The 19,268-nt window shown below is 41.8% G+C and overlaps 1 protein-coding gene across 1 annotated transcript in view; it reads left to right on the top strand.

The window, feature by feature from the left end:
* The first annotated feature begins 16,447 nt into the window (after window positions 1-16,447).
* The window catches only part of ca9 (carbonic anhydrase IX), an 82,745-nt gene continuing 79,924 nt past the window's right edge, over window positions 16,448-19,268 (top strand). The window contains exon 1 of the mRNA XM_073064277.1: window positions 16,448-16,839. Within this exon, the coding sequence (XP_072920378.1) occupies window positions 16,734-16,839 (106 nt within the window). The 5' untranslated portion in view covers window positions 16,448-16,733. The remainder of the gene's footprint in view (window positions 16,840-19,268) is intronic.

The raw sequence follows: 19,268 nt of genomic DNA, 5'->3' as shown, positions 1-19,268 counted from the left end.
TTCTGGGTAGTCTCCAAACTGATGGCATGAATATTGTTCTCTCTTTCCGGTAAAAACATTTTCCCTCCCCTTCCCCTCTTCTATTCTCCCCTCTGGCCTCTTACCTCTTTGCACCTGCCTATCACCTCCCCTGGGATCCCCCTTCCTTCCCTTTTTCTGATTGTCCACTCTCCTCTCTTATCAGATTGCTTCCTCTCTAGCTCTTTATCTTTTCTACCCACTTGGCTTCACCTATCACCTTCTAGCTATCCAACTTTCTTTCCCCCCATTTTTTTATTCTGACATCTTCCCCTTCCTTTCCAGTCCTGACAAAGGATCTTAGCCTGAAACATTGACTGTTTTATTCATCTCCATAAATGCTGCCTGACCTGCTGAGGTCTTGCAGGATTTTGTCTGTGTCTGGATTTCCAACATCTGTAGACTTTCCCTTGTTTATAATGCTACCGAGCCACCCTCTTTCTTAAGGCTGCAATCTCAGTACTCTGCCCTAGATCATCTGAAGGAAGAAGTGTGAGCACAGTTCATCCTGCCTCTATGGAGTGGGCTCTGTATCGAAAGATCACCTTGGAAGAGTCCAAGGCACAAAGTTAGCTCTTCACCTCTAGCAGTACCTTCCTCACATTAACCACCTCCTCCGACTGCAAGAGGGGAAGATTTTGGAGATGGCGCAATTCCCTTTGGCTCTGTCTTGCTTTCTGAAAACCTTTGAGGATGAAGAGCCTCTTGATGTTCCCCTTGGATGCTTCCTACCAGTACATCAGGGAAACAGAGCAGGAGGGTCAGTCTTCACATGTAGACACAAGAGATTTTGCATATGCTTGGAACCTTTATTAATTATTATTATTTATATTATTTAGAGATGATAATAATAATAATCTTGACAACATACACAGACTGTTGCTGGAGGGACTCAACAGGTTCCATGGAGAGAAATAACTCGTTAACATTTCAGGTCAAGGCCCTTCATTAGGACTAGGAAGAACCTCCACTGTAGTAGCCCTTACACCCCTTTTTTTCTTTTTACCCACCTTCGCATCGCCTCCATCTGGTTCTCCTCACTCCCTTTATTCCATGGTCTAGTGTCCTCTCCTATTAGATTCCTTCTTCATTCCTTTACCTCTTCCACCTATCAGCTCCTAATTTTTCACTTTATTCCCTTATAACCACCTCCCACATCTACCTGCATTCCATTTCATCAGATCTCAACTATCACCTGAAGGCTTGTTCTCTTCCCCCTACTCCCACCTTCTTATTCTGGCATCTACCCCCTTCCTTCGAGTCCTGATGAAGAGTCTTGGCCTGAAACATTAACTATTCATTTCCCTCCTTGGTTATTGCCTGACCTGCTGAGTCCCTTCAGCATTCTGTAGGAATTCTTCATATCTAGTCCCTTTTTAGTCTCTTAGCATTTACAAGATCCACATCTGGATGTTCAAATTTCTTATTATTCCATATTACCTATTTTACTGGTGCCCAAGAAGAATGTGATGACCTATCTCCATGATTACTGTCTGGTAGCACTTCAATCAACTGTAATGAAGTTCTTCAGGAGGTTGGTTATACCTGGACTGCATCAATTTTCCTACCACTACAATAGGTCTACAGTACATGTGATTTGATGCAATTTCTCTGATCTTTACTGGTCTATCTGGACAACAGGAACACGTAAGCCAGGCTGCCTGAATCGACTACAGCTTGGAGCTGAATGCAATTATCCCTTCCAGATCCATCACCAACATTCAAGATCTGGGCCTCTGCACCTCCCTCTTCAAATAGACGTTCAACTTCCTAGCTAGCAGACCTCAATCAGTGCAGATGGCTAACAACATCTCCTCCTCGCTGACCATCAACACAGGTCCACCTCAAGGTTGCACTCTCAGCACCCTGCTCTACCCTGTACACGCATAAGCACAGCTCCAATGCCATCTTCAAATTTGCTGATAACACTACTGTTGTTGGACTAATCACAGACAGCAATGAGTTAGCTGACCAGTGTAATGTTCATATTCGCATTCTCATTAGTTAACCTTCAGGGCGCAATCAAATTCCTTGCTTACAAAGTAAAAAAAAACTGTGTGGAAATTATAAATATTGCTATAAATTTTAATTATAAACACAAGAGATTCTGCAGTTGCTGGAAACTCAGAGTTACACACACAAAATGATGGAGGAACTCAACAAGTCAGGCAACATCTATGGAGAGGAATAAACAGTCAACATTTTGGGCCAAGTCCCTTCATCAAGACTCATGAAGTAAATTTAATAATGATCAGATGCTGCAATTTAGTGGTGCAAACTGAGCTTGTGCAAAAAGAAATGCTAAAATGGCAAGAAAAGAAGAATGCCTTAAATAGTGTTTTATTGTGTTCCTTAAAACCAATAGGACTGTTGCTGGTCCCCTGGGGTGATACAGTACTACAATAATCCAAACCCAGCCTGGGTCCACCCTGTCTAGAAGTGGAAGAATGCTATGCTGGCTGCATTGCTGTCTGGTAAGGGCGGGGAAGGGGTGCTACTGTACAGGATCGAAGTAAGCTGCAAAGAGTTGGAAAATTAATCAGCTCCATCATAGGCACTAGCTTCCGGAGTGTCCAGCACATCTTCACGGTGCGGTGTCTCAGAAAAGCGGCATCCATCTTTAAGGACCCCCATCACCCAGGACATGCCCTCTTCTTACTGTTACCAGCAGGAAGCAGGTACAGAAGCCTGAAGGCACACACTCAATGATTCAGCAACAGCTTCTTCCCCTCTGCCATCTGATGCCTAAATGGACATTGAACCCATGAACATTGGTTTTTATCTCTGCTTTTGCACTATTTATTTCATTTAACTTACAAATATATACATATATACACACACACACACACACACACACACACACACACACACACACACACACACACACACACACACACACACACACACACACACACACACACACACACACACACATATATATATATATATATATATATATATAGTACTGCTGCCACTAAGTTAACTAGTATGACAATATACACTGGTGATCTTAAATCTGATTGGGATTCTGATACTGTGGCCCTTGTTTTGTTTCTTTTATTTTTTTATATAGCTTTTTAGGTCAGGAATATTTCTTCAATGATCTGCACCATCTGTTGCAGTCATAGTGTGAACCTCCCCTTTAAATGGTGCTGGGTACTTGAAGTAACAGTAGCTACTTATAACATTGGTCCTTTCTGGAGCTTGAAGATATTCAGTAGCTTGGTTCGTGCTGGTTACAGCCAGCAATCATGTAAATTAGCAGGCACACAAAGAAGGTGTGGGCTATTTACAGATCATGGTCCCTGCACTCATTTTACCTCCCTAAATGAACAGAATAAATCAAACGACAAAAAAAACCCTTAGCAAAAGGAATTATAAAGTGATGTGGATTGAGTGTGAAACACTATTAATAGAAAAGGCTGCTTTTGAGAGAGAAAGGGTCACCAAGTTTCTATTCAGTAGTAACCTCTTTTGGAAAGGGATTGAGACAGTATCCAGCGCACTGCTGTCGGTTATAGTCTGTCCAAATCTGTGCTCCGTCTGAGCTTAATCTGCTCTGGCTGGGCTTCTCTCCAGTATATTTGGATTGGGGCAGATTTTGTTGGTATCTTTGTTTGTATTCACAAAACTGGCATGCAGCTCCATTCAACAGGCAATAAAAGATCGGTGAAGTTACCCACACCAGCATCCAATAGGATCGCACATCTGACAGCTAGCGTACTGTTATCCTACGCAATGGCCCAAATGTCTGCAAACCTCTCAGCTGAATCTGATAAAGTTTCTCACCAGGAGTCCATGGAAGGTACTCTCCGAACAAGGAATTACAGGTCTTCTTTTCACTCACAGTATCTGCAAAAATACCATCCTTCACGTGATAAAATAAAACCAAAAGAAAAATAGACACAGAAAATTCTCACCATGAAATGGAAGATGCTGGAAACACTCAATAGGTCGGATAGCCGTCTTCGTTTTGTGTCCGAGAACCTTTCTCAGAGCACGTAACTGAAATGTTAACATAATAAAATATCCAAACTCAAAACAGATGGTTGTGATATGTAAAAGAAGCTTTCATTACTCCACTTCCTATTTTGTTAAATATTTCTAAAAATTAGTCAGTTTCTCCAAACTTGCCTGTAGGTTATAAGATAAGACAGGAATGATTGGCTCTTCTCACCTTTTTGTTTGTTTATGTGCACAAATTGAGTGACCCGTAAGATAAGATAGAGACAGGAATGGTGTTTCAAAGGATTCAAAGTACATTTATTACCAAATAGTGTATAAATTACACAACCTTGAGATTTGTCTGCTTACAGGCAGCCACAAAGCAAGAAAGCCGAAAGAACTCAATTAAATAAAGACCAACATCCAATGTGCAAAGAAAGAGAGGGAAACACAAATCATGCAGACAATAAAACCAAGCACCAGCATTCTGAACCAAATTGACTCCATAGACTGGGGGTTCAGAACAGCCAGAGTTGCCCATAGCCTCAGTCTCATTTCGGGGAAATTGCCGCGAAGCTTGCAGGCACAAAGAGTGTAGCAGCCGGAGTAGTCTCACAGCCGCCAAGAGAGGAGTGAACATCATGGAAGATCGAGCAGAATCAGTCTATCTCTCACCTCCACTCCACTGGTAGGTGAGACTAGAACAAGGGACATATTGTCAAGATTCAGGGTGGAGTTGAGAGGGAACTGCCTTTTCCCAGAGAGTAGTGAATCTGTAAAATTCTCTGTCCAAGGAAGCAGTAGAGGCTACATCATTAAATATATTTGGCTTGGTTTGGTATTGGTTCATTTTTGTCACATGTACCAAGAAACAGTGAAAAGATCGTTTTGCATTCTAATGTACAGATCAAATTATTACATAGTGCTTTGAGCTAATATAAGGGTAAGCAATAACAATGCAGAATAAAGTGTAAAAGTCACCAAAAATGTGCAGTGCAGATAAACGTTAAAGTGCAAGACCTTAACAAGGTAGATCATGAGGCCAAGCGTCCATCTTATCAAATAAGAGGTGTATTCAGGAGTCTGGTAACCGTGGGATAGAAGCTGTCCTTGAGCCCGGTGATACATGCTTTTGGCTTTTGTATCTTCTGCCTGGTGGGAGAAGGGAAAAGTGAGAAAGTCCATGGCCAGATCAGCCATGATCATATTGAACGGCGAAATAGGCTCTTCAGGGCAGATGGCCTACTCCTGCTCCTATTTTTCATCTCCTTCTGTTCAAAACAAAGAATCCATCCCAGCACATCATCAGCTATAATACAACCTCATTTTGTTCCAAAGGCCAGTATAAACCTTCTGTTCCTGGTTGACACAGAGACTGAGGCCACAGAATGTAGGATATGGAACAACACAACAGAGGAATCCCACAAAGTCCATACCAATCAATCTATGTCAAGCCCATCTTCCTGCAGAAGGTCTATATCCTTCCATCCCCTGTCTGTTCATGCACCTGACTAAAACAATCTTACTTGTTGCTGTCATATCTGCTTCCACTACCTCCCTTAACAGCACATTCCAGGCACCTAATTATACTTGTCTTGTCCCCTTTAAACTTACCCCTTCTCATCTTAAATCTATTCCTTCTAGAATATGATATTTCTAACCTGGGATAAAGATTCTGACTGTGCCCTATCTATACCTCCCTTGAATTTCAACTTACTTGAAAATTGATTCCGGATCATGGATGTGTGTTCTCTCTCTCTCTCTCTCTCTCTCTCTCTCTCTCTCTCTCTCTCTCTCTCTCTCTCTCTCTCTCTCTCTCTCTCTCTCTCTCTCGCATGTGTGCTTTTATTTAATTGGTACATAGCTACACAGACACAATTATCCACAAAGCAAGGAGAGTAGGAAAGACCCTTTAACAGAAGTTGCGCAGGGACTGTTAGAGTATTACATCTGAGTGAGTTTTGTTGAGAAGCTGGATAGCTACAGTAAAGAAGCTTCAGAGATGACCTGTAGTCCTGGTGGTGAGGGAGCTGTAGCACCTCCCTGATGGCAATCTGGTGACTAGGTGACTGCTAGGGTGGATGGAGTCAGCAATAACGTTTTCAGCTCTTTGTTGCTCTGGCGATGAGCAGGTCGTGCCAGTGTTTCCTCTGCTGAGTGGATAACTCACTGCAGCCTGGACTTGGAGAGGGAGGAGGCAGATGATCATAGAGGTGGTCACAACACTCTCAATGACGCCTGAGTAAAAACTCACCAGAATACACCCTGAGGTGTTAAGTTTCCTAAGACAGTGTAGGAGGAACAATCCCTGCTGGGCTTTCCTAGGGATGAGTGTAATGTACTTCTCTCACTTCAATGTATTGATATTGGAAGTGTAGAAGTGCCCAGGGATTTGAATGACTCTACCACAGACACAGCCTGACCATTAAATCCCAAGGGTGGGGTGGGGGGGGGGGTGGAAGGTAGAGATCACCAGTAGGTGGTAAGAGTGGGCTCCCTCACCTCCACCCTCTGACTCTCAATACAGGAGCCCCTCAGGGTTGTGTACTAAGTCCCCTCCTTTACTCCCTGTATACCCATGACTGTGTCGCCACCCACATCTCCAATTTGCTAATTAAGTTTGCAGATGATACTACATTGATTGGCCTGATCTCAAATAATAATGAGGCAGCCTACAGAGAAGAATTCATCACCCTGACACAGTGATGTCAAGAAAACAACCTCTCCCTCAATGTCACAGAAACAAAGGAGCTGCTTGTGGACTACAGGAGGAGCGGAGACAGGCTTATTCTTAACCCTTATTGACATCAATGAATCTGGGGTTGAGAGGGTGAACAGCTTCAAGTTCCTCAGTAAACACATCAGCAAGGGTCTCACTTGGTCTGTACATACCGACTGTGTGTTAAGAAAAGCACAATTCTTCTTTCACCTCAGACGGTTGAAGAAGTTTGGCATGAGTCCCCAAATCCTAAGGACTTTTGACAGCAGCACAATTGAGAGCATCCTGACTGTCTGCATCACTGGCTGGTATGGGAATTGTACTTCCCTCAATCGCAGGACTCTGCAGAGAGTGGTGTGGACAACCCAGTGCATCTGCAGATGTGAACATTGCACTATTCAGGACATTTACAGAGACAGGTGTGTAAAAAGGGCCCGAAAGATCACTGGGGATCCAAATTCCCCCCAACCACAAACTGTTCCAGCTGCTACCATCCAGTGAACAGCACAGAAGCATAAAAGCCGGGACCAACAGGCTCCCGGACAGTTTCTTCCACCAGGCCATCAGACTGATTAATTCATGCTGACACAATTGTATTTCTAAGCTATACTGACTGTTGTGTTGTATATCTGACTGTACGCACCATTTATTACAAATTACTATAATTTACACATTGCACATTCAGATGGAAAGATTTTTGATCCTCACGTAAGTGAAGGATGTAAGAAATAAAGTCAATTCAGTTCAGTCAAGTTGCTCAATTGTTCGAGTTCTGTTCAACCACAACCCTGCACTATTCCGCTACTCAGACAATCTATTTGTATCTGCTCAAAATGACTTTCCAGGAACATGAAAAATGAGCACGAGGACAATAAAGACACTCTGCCAATCACTCCCCACCCCCCACCAGCACCATAATCATTAAATTTTTAACACTTGAAGGTCACATTTGATCATACAAATACCTCCCACCCTCCCTCCTGCTCACTCTTTCTTTACCCTACCATTAACAGTTGAAACCCCTGCCTGACTCACGGAAAACCTTTCTTCCACAGCTAAGATACATCTTTTTTCATAAAACTTTCGTCCCTTCACACTCCCTTCATGTTTCCTAACATTTACATTCACTTCCGATTGCAAAATGTTTTGGAGCTTGTTTCTCACTGACAGTATTTGGTAATGTTATCGTATTTCATCATGACTGGAAAACTGGATTAGCTCAGAGCTGAAGAGTTTTTCTGGGTGTTGAGAAATGCAAACTCATCAGTGGGATTTCCGTTCTCCCAAGATCTTTTTGAGTAAAAATCCCCAAATTGACATTTCCATTGATGACTATAAACCATAGAACCATAGAACACCACACACAGAAAACAGGCCATTCAGCCCTTCTAGTCTGTGCTGAAACTTTTAATAGTTTATAAGCAGATAAAAGGAATAAAAATATTCATAGGAGAAAAATCTGAAGGAAAAAGAGAAGGCATGAGATAGATCTGGCGGGTAGGGTTAAAAAAATCATAAGTGATTCCATAGCTAAAGAGAAAAGGAGTGACTAGGGAGAGAACAGATCCCCATGAAGACCAGCAGGGTTGTCTATGAGTTGAGCTGCAGGAGATGAGTGGGATTTTTAACCAATATTTCTCCTCGGTATTTACTGAATAGAAAATCGTGGAGGCCCAAGAGATAAGGAAAACAAGTGATGATGTTTTGGAAGACATTTATATTACCAGGGATGGGATATTTGTAACATTATGGTGTATTAGGTAGATATGTCCCAGGGGCTGACTGAGTGTATCCTTGGACCTTGTGGGAGGCTAGATGCAAAACTGCAAAGGCCCTTGCAGAGATATTTGCTTCATTTGCCACTGGTGAAGCTCCTGAAGGCTGGAAGGTGGCTAATGTTAGGAAGGGAAGCAGGAACAAGCTAGTGAACTACAGGCCAGTCAGCCTGGCATCAGTGGAGGGTATTTGGTGTGGCAGATGATGTTTTGGGTTTAAATGCAAGCCAGTCGGATATCATTGCATTTACATTGCTATTAGCCCATAGGAGAATCTGGCTGGTCTGGAAATCTGCCACTCTCCCATCTGCTGCTGCTTGGTTAGAGGACGTAATGCTTTTTCTAAAATTAGAAAAGATTAAATTCACTTTGAGGGGATCTGTGAAAAAGTTCTATTCGAAATGGGGACCTTTCTTGTCATATTTTGGGAGTCTTAAGGAACTACCTACTAGTTGAGGGCATTTGATTGGACTTGGGAAGTTGCCTCCCTTTTAACATGCATCTGGTTTACCTCACAGGGTGGTTGATGAATTGTAATATGAGTGTATTTTGGATCATCTGACATGTTGTGGATGTGTGTGGGTCTTCATCTTGAAGTAGAAGATGGCTGTGAAATGTCCGTACTTGTGTTTGTGAATTGTTGTATTGTAAATACATTAGCTGCCATGGTATATTTGGGGAGGGCGGATGAGGGGAGGTTTGTTTAGGGGTAAGATATAAAAGCAAAATGGAGGAAAATGTAATCCATTATGTATTCTGTATTGTGTCATTCCTTCAATAAAAATATATAAAAATATATTTTAAAAAATGCAAATAAAAGATTGATGAGGGTATGGCAGAGAATGTTGTCTATTTGGACATTAGCAAGGCATTTGAAAAGGTCCCAGCTGAATCCCATGGAATCCAGGAGAAACTAATTAGGTGGTTTCAATCACAAACATGAGAAAATCTGCAGATTCTGGAAATCCAAGTGTGTGTCGCTCAGTTGTTTTCAAAACTGGGGTGGCAGTTGAAGGTTGTTTCTTGGAATGGAACTCAAGACTGCTCCTGTGCTGCAGGGGTCAGTGTTGGGATCCTTATTACTCATTATTTATATAAATGCTAGGCTTCTGATTGTCATAAATTATTGATAGTGAAGAAGGTTATTGTGGATTACAGAGGGATCCTGATCAGTTAGGGAAGTGGGCCGAGGAGTGGCAAATGGATTTCAGTTCAGATCAGGGTGAGGTGATACACTTTGGAAAGTCAAATCGATATAGGACCCATACTACGAATGGTAGGGCACTAGGGAGTATAATGAAATAGTGAGACCTTGGAACACAAGTGCATAGTTCATTGAAAACAGGCGGACAGGGTAGTGAAACAGGTGTTTAGCATACTGGCCTTCATCGCTCACAGCAATGAGTATGGGAGTTGGGACTTACATTGCAGTTGAATAAGTCACTGGCAATGCCACACTTGGAGTACTGTGCACAGTTTTGGTCACCCTGTTGTAGGAAAGATGTGGTTAAACTGGAAGGAATTTGCCAGAACTGGAGAGACCGAGTTATAGGGAGAGGCTGGCCGGACTAGTACTTTATTCCTTGGTAAGTGGGAGAAAGAGGGGCGACCTTGTTTAAAATATAAGAGGCACATATAAGGTGAACAGGAACAGTCTTTTTCTCAAGATAAGGAACGTAGATTTTAAAGGGACCCAGGGGGCAACTTTTCCACACAGAGGTTGGTGACTTTATGGAATGAGCTGTCAGTACAAATGATAGAGGCAGATATACAATGATATCATATAAAAAGCCCCAGGATAGGTATCTGGAGAGGCAAGGCTTAGAAGGATATGGGCCAAACATGGGAAATTAAGACTAGAAGGGTGTGCACTATGATCGGACTGAAGGGTCTGTATCTGTACTATATTGCTCTATGAATCTATGACTCTAACAATAGTGAAATGTGCAATGCCAGAAAATGGCAGGGAACATGTGACCCCTCACCTTTTTTTCTCTAGTCCTGTTGAAGAGCCTCGGCCTGAAATGTCGACTGTACTCTTTTCCATAGATGCAGCCTGGCCTGCTGAGTTCCTACACCATTTTGGGTTTGTTTCTTGGATTTCCAGCATCTGCAGATTTTCTCTTGTTAGTGATTTTGCAACATAAAGTTGTCCATTTGAAACCTCTGCACAGACCACTATTTATGGTGAAGCCTCTAAGTGTGCTGATGTTGTTATCTTTCCGCTAATATTCCAGTACAGGCAGTCCCTGGGTTGCATAAGGGTTCTGTTCCTGGGAACCTTCTGTAAACTAGTTTCTCTGTAAGTCAGAAACATTCATTTTCAATAGTTTTCCATATCATATTGCTCTTCATATATATGCTTTGGAAGTGCATTTCAAACTCTACGTACTTAGACCGCAAGACATAGGAGCAGAATTAGGCCATTCAGCCCATCGAGTCTGCTCCACCAATCCTTCATAGCTAATCCCAGATCCCACTCAACCCAATACACCTGCTTCTTGCCATTAACTTCTTTCATTGCACTGAGTAATCACCTTAACTAATGGAATATATACAGTGTCCAGTCATTAACTGGAACATTATATTATTGAACATGAAAAAACGTGTAAAAGATTTATGAGATAATTTGTGTAAGAGTGTATTTCCGTAAGTCAGATCATTCACAAGCTGGGGAACTCCTCTGCTTTACCTATGGCTCTATTCTTCACCAACTGTGACATTATAACTTCTCTGGCTGTGTCTCTGCCAGCAACCTCATTCTACACATCCATGTCTTTCTCCTTCCACTGTTGAATTTGTGGACTCCCTCTCTTCCTGGTCCTCAGCTTCTCGTCTTTTGCCCCACTACAAGGATAGCATTCGACCATGCTCACTGCAGCGGCTATGCATCGTTTTTTATTCTGTTCCAGTATATTGAATTGGATGGGCCAAGCCCTGCGGAAGTGTGCTGTGCTACGCTTCCAGCTGGCAGTATATCACACATCCATCAAAACATACAGTGAGGTGGGTCATTTGTGTTGACAGCTTGAAGATGTGCTTGGGGCAGCCACACATTCCAGCTCCAGCAGAACTTTCCCACAATGTTTAGCAGAGCAACCCAAGGAGCAGCAAGAAAACAAAACAACAGGAGTAAAGCACGCTCATTTCCCATCCACTCAGCCTCGCACAACCCCAGGATAGGCTGTCTCCAGAGTTCCTGGCCATAGTTCTCAGACTCACAGTTATTGGGCATCCAACCGTAAGTCTATTGCCCAGATTCGTAGATATCAAGACTTTGACTTGCGGCCATGCCACAGGCTTGCTGATTGTAATCTTTGACCATTGGGTTTCGACCTCCGGTATCAATCCGAAGACTCACCAATCAAGGGACTTTGAACTCCAGGCCTTGACTTCTGGACTCATACAGACCTCTGACCATGGTACTCACCACCACAGTAAACTGGGAATCCATATCACTGTCGAATATGGATTATAAGGTTCTCTCTAAGTTCATCACCAATCCTGTCAAATTTTCTTGGACAGATAATCCACTTCGCAGCGTAGCTGTGAAAATCTCTGACAACATGGCACTGCTCAGGGATACCATTGTGTTCGTGCAGGAGAGCGGCATGGACTTTTTCTTCATTAACTTGGGCTAGAAGAAGGCCTTTGATCAAATATCGCACTCATACAAGATAAATGTGCTCACCAAAATGAGGTTTGGAAAAAAAATATGAGATTGGATCCAACTGCTCTCTTAGACAACAGTAGCTGTGTTCAAGTTAATGGGTTGAAACAGAAAGCTTCCCCATCAAATCTAGAGTAAAGCAAGGTCACTAGGGTAGCTAGGGAGAGTATAGAATATCTGAAGAATAGAATTTATGCCAAGGAGAAGAACATTGATGATAGTGTGACCATTGTGTAGTGTTCTAATAATCTAGAACATGTGATCAAGATGGAGATGGTGTTGGGTCTATCAGTGAGCATTAAGAAATGGAAAAGACTACAGAAAATGGTGGATACAGCCCCATCCATCACAGGCAAAGCCCTTCCCATCACTGTATACATTTACATGGAACACTGCCACAATAGAGCAGTATCCATCATCCAAGATTCCCACCATCCAGGCCATGCTCCCTTTTCGCTACTTCCATTGGGCAGTAGGTACAGAAGCCGTAGGTCCCACACCACCCAGTTCAGGAACAGTTATTCCAGCATCTGCAGATTTTCTCTTGTTTGTGACTCCACTACCTTTTGTAAGATTTTCCGCTCAAAGGCTTTAGTGTTCCCAAAGCAGGCCATGATGCAGCCAGTCAGCACGCTTTCCACCACACATCTATAGAGGTTTGCCAAGGTTTTTGATGACATGCCGAATTTCCACAGACTTCTGAGGAAGTAGAGATGTTGTTGTGCTTTCTTCGCAATTATATTTATATGATGGGTCCGGTACAGGTCCTCTGAGATAGTGACATGGAGAATTTAAAGTTACTGACCCTCTCCAATGACTACTGGCTCATGGACCTCTGGTTTCCCTCTCCTGAAGCCTACAATCATTTCTTTGGTCTTATTGACATTGAGTGAGTGGTTGTAGCTATTACACCATTCAGCCTAATTTTCAGTCTCCCTCCTGTATGCTGATTCATCACCCCCTTTGATACAGCCCACAACAGTGGTGTCATCAGCGAACTAGTATATGGTGTTGGAGCTGTACTTAGCCACACAGTCATAAGTGTAAAGCGAGTAGAGCAGGGGGCTAAGCACGCAACCCTGTGGTGCTGATGGAGATTGTGGAGGAGATATTTTCACCAATCCAAGCTGACTGGGATCTGCAAGTGAGGATATCCAGGATCCAATTCCGCAAAGGGGTTTTAGGGCCCTGGTCTTGGTGTCTACTGATTAGTTTTGAGGGGATGATAGTGTTAAATGCCAAGCTGTAATTGATAAGGAGCATCCTGATATATGCATCTTTGCTGCCTAGATGTTTCAGGGTTGTGTGAAGAACCAACAAGATAGCATCTGTTGGAGACCTGTTGCTTCAGTAGGCAATTGGAGTGGATCCAAGTCACCGCTGACACAGGAGCTGATGTGCTTCAACACCAGCCTCTCGAAACACCTCATCACTATGGATGTAAGTGCCACTGAGAAATGGTCATTTAGACAGGTTACTACACTTCCCTTGGGCACCGGTACGATTGAAGACTGCTTGAAGCAGGTGGGTACCACACACTGCCGGAGCAAGAGGTGGAAGGTATCAGCAAATACACCAGCTAGCTGGTCAGCACAGGTCTTCAGTCTTGGCCAGGTACTCTGTCCAGATCGATGCTTTCCTTGGATTCACTCTCTTGAAGGAAGCCCAAGCTTCATCTGCAGATACAGAGACCAAAAGATCATTAGGAGACATGGGGGTGCACAATGGTTCCTCCACTTCACCAGACAGATGGCTTTCGGGAAATCATACCCACACTTCTTGTAACATTCATGATCTCCATACTTGAATGCCTCTGACCTGGCACTCAGCAAATTCCGGATTTCATTGTTAATCCCGTTGTTCAACAGTAAGAGAAATGCATACATTAAATGGCACGACCCTATAAAACACTTAAGAATGTATAAAAGGAGCTCGGGATCCAAGTTCTTTGTTCCCTGAAAAGGGCATCACAATGGATTTGGTGGTAGAGAAGATGTTTGATATCAGTTGAGGCTTTGAATGATGCTTCATCAGGAATTCATGCCGCAGTTGTATGAAGCTATGTGTAGTCTGCATTTGGAGTATTGTGTGTATTTCTACTCACACCATTACAGGAAGGATATGAGGGCTTTGGAAAGACATGGCAGGTCAGGCAGCATCTGAGGAGGTAAATGGACAGTCAATGTTTCGGACTAAGACCCTTCAACTGGACTGAGTCCATAAACCAATGCTGGACTGACACTTGCAAAGGTGCGGGAGAATGTGCTGAGGGACCCACTGAATCTCAGTGCAGCCACTGCAGAGGCTTTATCGGGAAAGATCAAATTCTTGGCTCTTGCTGCCACTGGACTCTTAAGGGTCTGGACCCCGGCTAACAGCCTCTCAAATGTAGATTGTCTAAGGAGTGGCATTGATTTAATGGTTCAATGAACATTGAGAAAAATGTGTGAAAACAGAAAAAAAAGTGCCAATTTTACATCCGATAAATAATATTATGAAAATAGTGCTTATTTGTAATCAAATATTTTTCAATCGTCATCTTTATCTCAAACTTTACCCTTTATCCTTCCATGTACTGGCACTTAATGCTTACAATCCACACCTCATCCCTACACCGACTCAGTCACTGCCCTACTATAGCTTTATATGGCCTGCAGCTACCTAGAAGGGTCCTGCACCTTCCTCATTTTTCCCAGAAACTCACACCATTGCTGCCCTGCTGAAATCCCTGCCAGCAGCTCCTTCCAATTTACTTTGGCCAACTCTTCTATATACCACTGTAATTTCCTTTACTCCACTGTAATACTGCTACATCAGACTTTACTTTCTCCCTATCAAATTTCAAGTTGAACTCCATCATATTGTGATCACTGCCTCCTAAGGGTTCCTTTACCTTAAGCTCCCTAATCACCTTTGGTTCATTACATAAAACCCAATCCAGAATAGCTGATCCCCTAGTAGGCTCAACAACAAACTGCTCTAAAAAGCCATCCTGTAGGCATTTAACAAACTCACTGTCTTGAGATCCATTACCAACCTGATTTTCCCAATCAACCTGCATGTTAAAATCTCCCATGAATATCATACATGCCTTTTCTATTTCCTGTTGTACTCTGTGGTCCACATCCCAGCTACTGTTGGGAGGCTTGTATATAACTCTCTCTAGTGTCCTTTTACCCTTGCAGTTTCTTACCTCAACCCACAAGGATTCAACGTCTTTCAATTCTATGTCACATCTTTACACTAATTTGATGCCATTCTTTACCTGCAGATCACACCACCCCCTCTGCCTACATTCCTATCCCTCCAATACAATGTGTAACCTTGAACATTCAGCTCCCAACTACAACCATCCTTCAGCCACGATTCAGTGATGGTCACAACTTTGACAATCTGTAGCAGTGGAACAAGATATTACATCTTGTCGACCCAATATTACTTGACATTTTATATACTAAAGATCAACGGACAATTCTATATTAACAACGTATCTACAATGCTTCCTTTGAATTACATATGATGTTCACACCTCCTTCTTTGCATTACAGACATCCAAAATGAATGTTAAATAACATTGTCTGGTTTTCCTTTTTACTGCGGTTCACAGCTCTTAGGAACCCATTGTCCAGAGCTGCATTTTTAAATTTAATCTACAATCCATATTCAGATCTGAAGATTGGTGGCTGACATTAGTTGCTGACATTAATCGTTAATATTTTACTTGTCCTAATCCCAAAAATGCCTTAACAAGTCCCTCTTGCAAAGAGTTACTTTGACACAGTTATTTCCTATCAGAGTTACCTTATGTACTGATACACCCGTACCTAGTGCCACTTTATATACGTACAATCAGTTTATGTGTATGAATTAATCTTACATATTTATATTTATTGTGTTTTTTATGCTTATTGTCTTTTTATGTTGCATCAGATTTGGAGTAACAAGCATTTTCTCCTTTCCACTCATGTATTGAGATATGACAATTAATAATCTTGAATCCTGCATCTTGAATCTTGAAACCTTTCATTTTTCTGCACTTCCTTCTTAGTTTGTTGTCTTGCAATTTTTTATTCACTTCTAATTATAAAATAATTTGCAATTTGTTTCTTATCCACTTTGAGAATTCGCACAGCATGTTATCAAAGCAAACGCTATGTTATCATCATACTCCAACAGATTTAACAATATTTTTGGAATGTAAATGAAATTAGTCAGCAGCTCTTTAAAATTCCCTGCATAAGAACATTACCTTTAATCCTGTACTTTGTCCTCACTTCTGTACCAATATGTGCACTCGCATTACAAGCAGAGTCCCTCCAATAAAGACTTATTTTCTGCCTGGCAAAAACTGTGGCCACAAGGACGGACTATCACCTTTAATTGTCAGTGGGTATTCAAGACATCATGCTGTTCACATGACGTTAAATACGGAAAGAATCAGAAGTGGGAGAGTCACAGAGAACAGACCTTCAAAGGGCAGGTCTGAGAGTTTTAACATCATTAAGATCACACACAAGCTGCACTGAATTGCGAGAACGACAGAAGCCTCAGAGAGTTCAGTGAAGGTATTTTGCGTTGAAAACAAAAACATACAAATCCAAATATAATGCAGAGACCAAGACAAGTGCAGAAACTACTCTTTCTGCTCCTGGCTCAACTTTTAAAAATTGTTTTTTGTGATGCAGGACCTGAACATAAACAAAGTCATGAAGGTAAGATGATATGTTCTAAAGATAGATTGTGTTATATCATTGACTAAGCAAGCAGAGAGTGGAGCAAAATGATTTTTATTAATTGCTTGGAAAATCAGAGAACTGTGCTTGAAGTGTCAAATTATTTGCATCAAAGTACTCTGCTATTTTCAATAGGAAAAGGAATGAAAACTTAATGTCATTTAATGTAATTTAAGTTTTGATAACGTTTCAAAAGCTTTTAACAAGTATAAAACTTGTTATTAACAAGAACATTGGGTACTGAGTATATGGAGTACTCATTTTACAAGCTAAACACATGAATGGATTCAAATTCTGTCTGTTATCTAGAGTATGTAAAACTGCCTGACAGGACTATTGTAGAGAATTTTCACACCGTAATCATTCCAGTTGGTTGAGGCTCAATATCATGGTCTAGAATGCTAAATGAGGCCACAAGTTTGAATGTATTTAGTCATGCTTACAGGGCAAAGGAGAATTTCTTCATTAGCATTTGCTATTATGAATTGTTCCAGCAAATATGCATGATTTGGTAGTATTTTCTGACTAAAATCAATTTTTACCTTCAGTGGTCACTTTTTCAGGCACTTTCCTGGTAATTTAAATATTTTCCTATTTTCAAGTAAGTTTTAAAAATTAAGATCATTAAGATGTTTGTTTACCGGGGAGTAATGATGGACACAATTTTTCAGGCATTTTCCTGATATTTCAAGCATTTTCCTATTTTTATGTAGAAGCCTAAATAAGTTTTAAAAATTATTAGTTAAGATGTTTGTTTGCCAAGGGAAATAGGGACAAATTAATAATCAAATAATCTATATTTTCTTCAAATTCTTTATATATGCAGAACACTATGGATAGAAAAATGCAAATAAGGATAAAGACATTTTTTTGTCAAGACGTACACAAACACACACACACACACACACACACACACATATACACACACAAAACTGAGAGAATACATTTTCAGAGATGTTATTGTTTAAGTTGGATTTCACATCTAAGCTTCATCTACTAAGTCAATTGAATATCAGAGGTTCCGTAGCCCTCTTTGAAAAGAGCCAATATCGTTCTCATGTTGTTACTACAAAACGGTCCCCTAATTTGTATTTGGTTTCCCTGAAGTGTGGCCACATGTCATAAGTACTGGATGCAGTACATCAAATTTTGGAAGAAATGAAAATAAATCAGAGCTCCAGCTGGAAAGAGTGTTTGTTATCTGAAACTGGAGAGGAGGTTAAAAAGCAGGTATTGTGCCCCCCATGGTTGCTTGAGCAGATGCCATGAGAAAGGGAATTGGTGCTGGTGGCAATGGAAGAGGGAAGCAGAATATACCAAAGAGAAGGTATCTTCAGATACTGAAAGAGAGGGGAAAATCATAAACTCAGGTGATTGCTCCCCTTCTCTCAGTCTTTTGATGGTGGGGGGTGGAGTTTGCTGCCAATTCTTGAGTCAGAGACACTCAAAATTAAAGCGAGACTGCAAACTGCAACATCATAACATCGTAACAGCGAGCTGTTTGTTAGTCTCCCCTCTCGCTGCAGATGAAAAAGGGTGGCATCTCTCTCTCTCACTGGTTAGCGAGAGAGAGAGCTTGCGGCATGTTGAATTGTCGGGAGAACGATAGTCTCTGTTGGACTGCAGATCATGGTCTCTCTTTAGGGGCTTTGCTATTGCTTGCTTGGTGGGTGCTGGGTGCTGATGCTTCCTACCGGAATAAGTGGGGAGTGGGTTGATGCTTGTGTGTGGGAGGGGTGAGGGGAGGCCTTGGGTTTCTAACATTTTCCATCATTTATCCTTTGGGGTCCTCTTCTGCTTTGTGGATGTCTACGATAGGTAAGGATTTCAGGTTGCATACTATATACATCCTCTGATATTAAATGGAACTATTGAACATCAGTCTGAAGGTGATGGTAATGATAAAGGGTGGTTTGGTTTGTTGATCTTGTAGCCTGGTATTGGTAAGACACAAAGCTGAGGGAGACCTTATCCATTCTGGAACAGGTGACAGGAGAAATGCAGAGAATGGTTGACATCCTGTTAAGTGTGGTGGAGAGGAACCACTACTGAGGAAAACTATAGGTACTAGGCATCTGAAATACAAACAGAAAATCTGGAAATGCAGTACTTGTGGAGGGAGAAAACAAGGTAAAGTTCAGATCAACCACATTCCATCGTAAAAGTCAGAAATCAAAAGTATTTGAAGTTCTGGAGAGAACAAGGAATGAAAGTGATGGAACGGTGATCAAGAAGGATCATATGACCTAAATGGGGTTGCAAGCCCAGAGAAGAAAGTGGGGGCTTGCTACCCACAGCTGAGCTACCTGGATGAGATGTAAATCAAACAAGGTGAATGCGAGTGGAGGAGAGAGATAAAAGAAATGAGATGAAAACGATTAGATACAAAACAGTGCAGGTGTAGATCA

This window comes from Hemitrygon akajei, chromosome 13, assembly GCF_048418815.1.
Source record: "Hemitrygon akajei chromosome 13, sHemAka1.3, whole genome shotgun sequence".
In the NCBI taxonomy this organism is placed as follows: domain Eukaryota; kingdom Metazoa; phylum Chordata; class Chondrichthyes; order Myliobatiformes; family Dasyatidae; genus Hemitrygon; species Hemitrygon akajei.
Note: the sequence above shows the minus strand (reverse complement) of the source record. Positions and strands in the feature narration are given on the sequence as shown.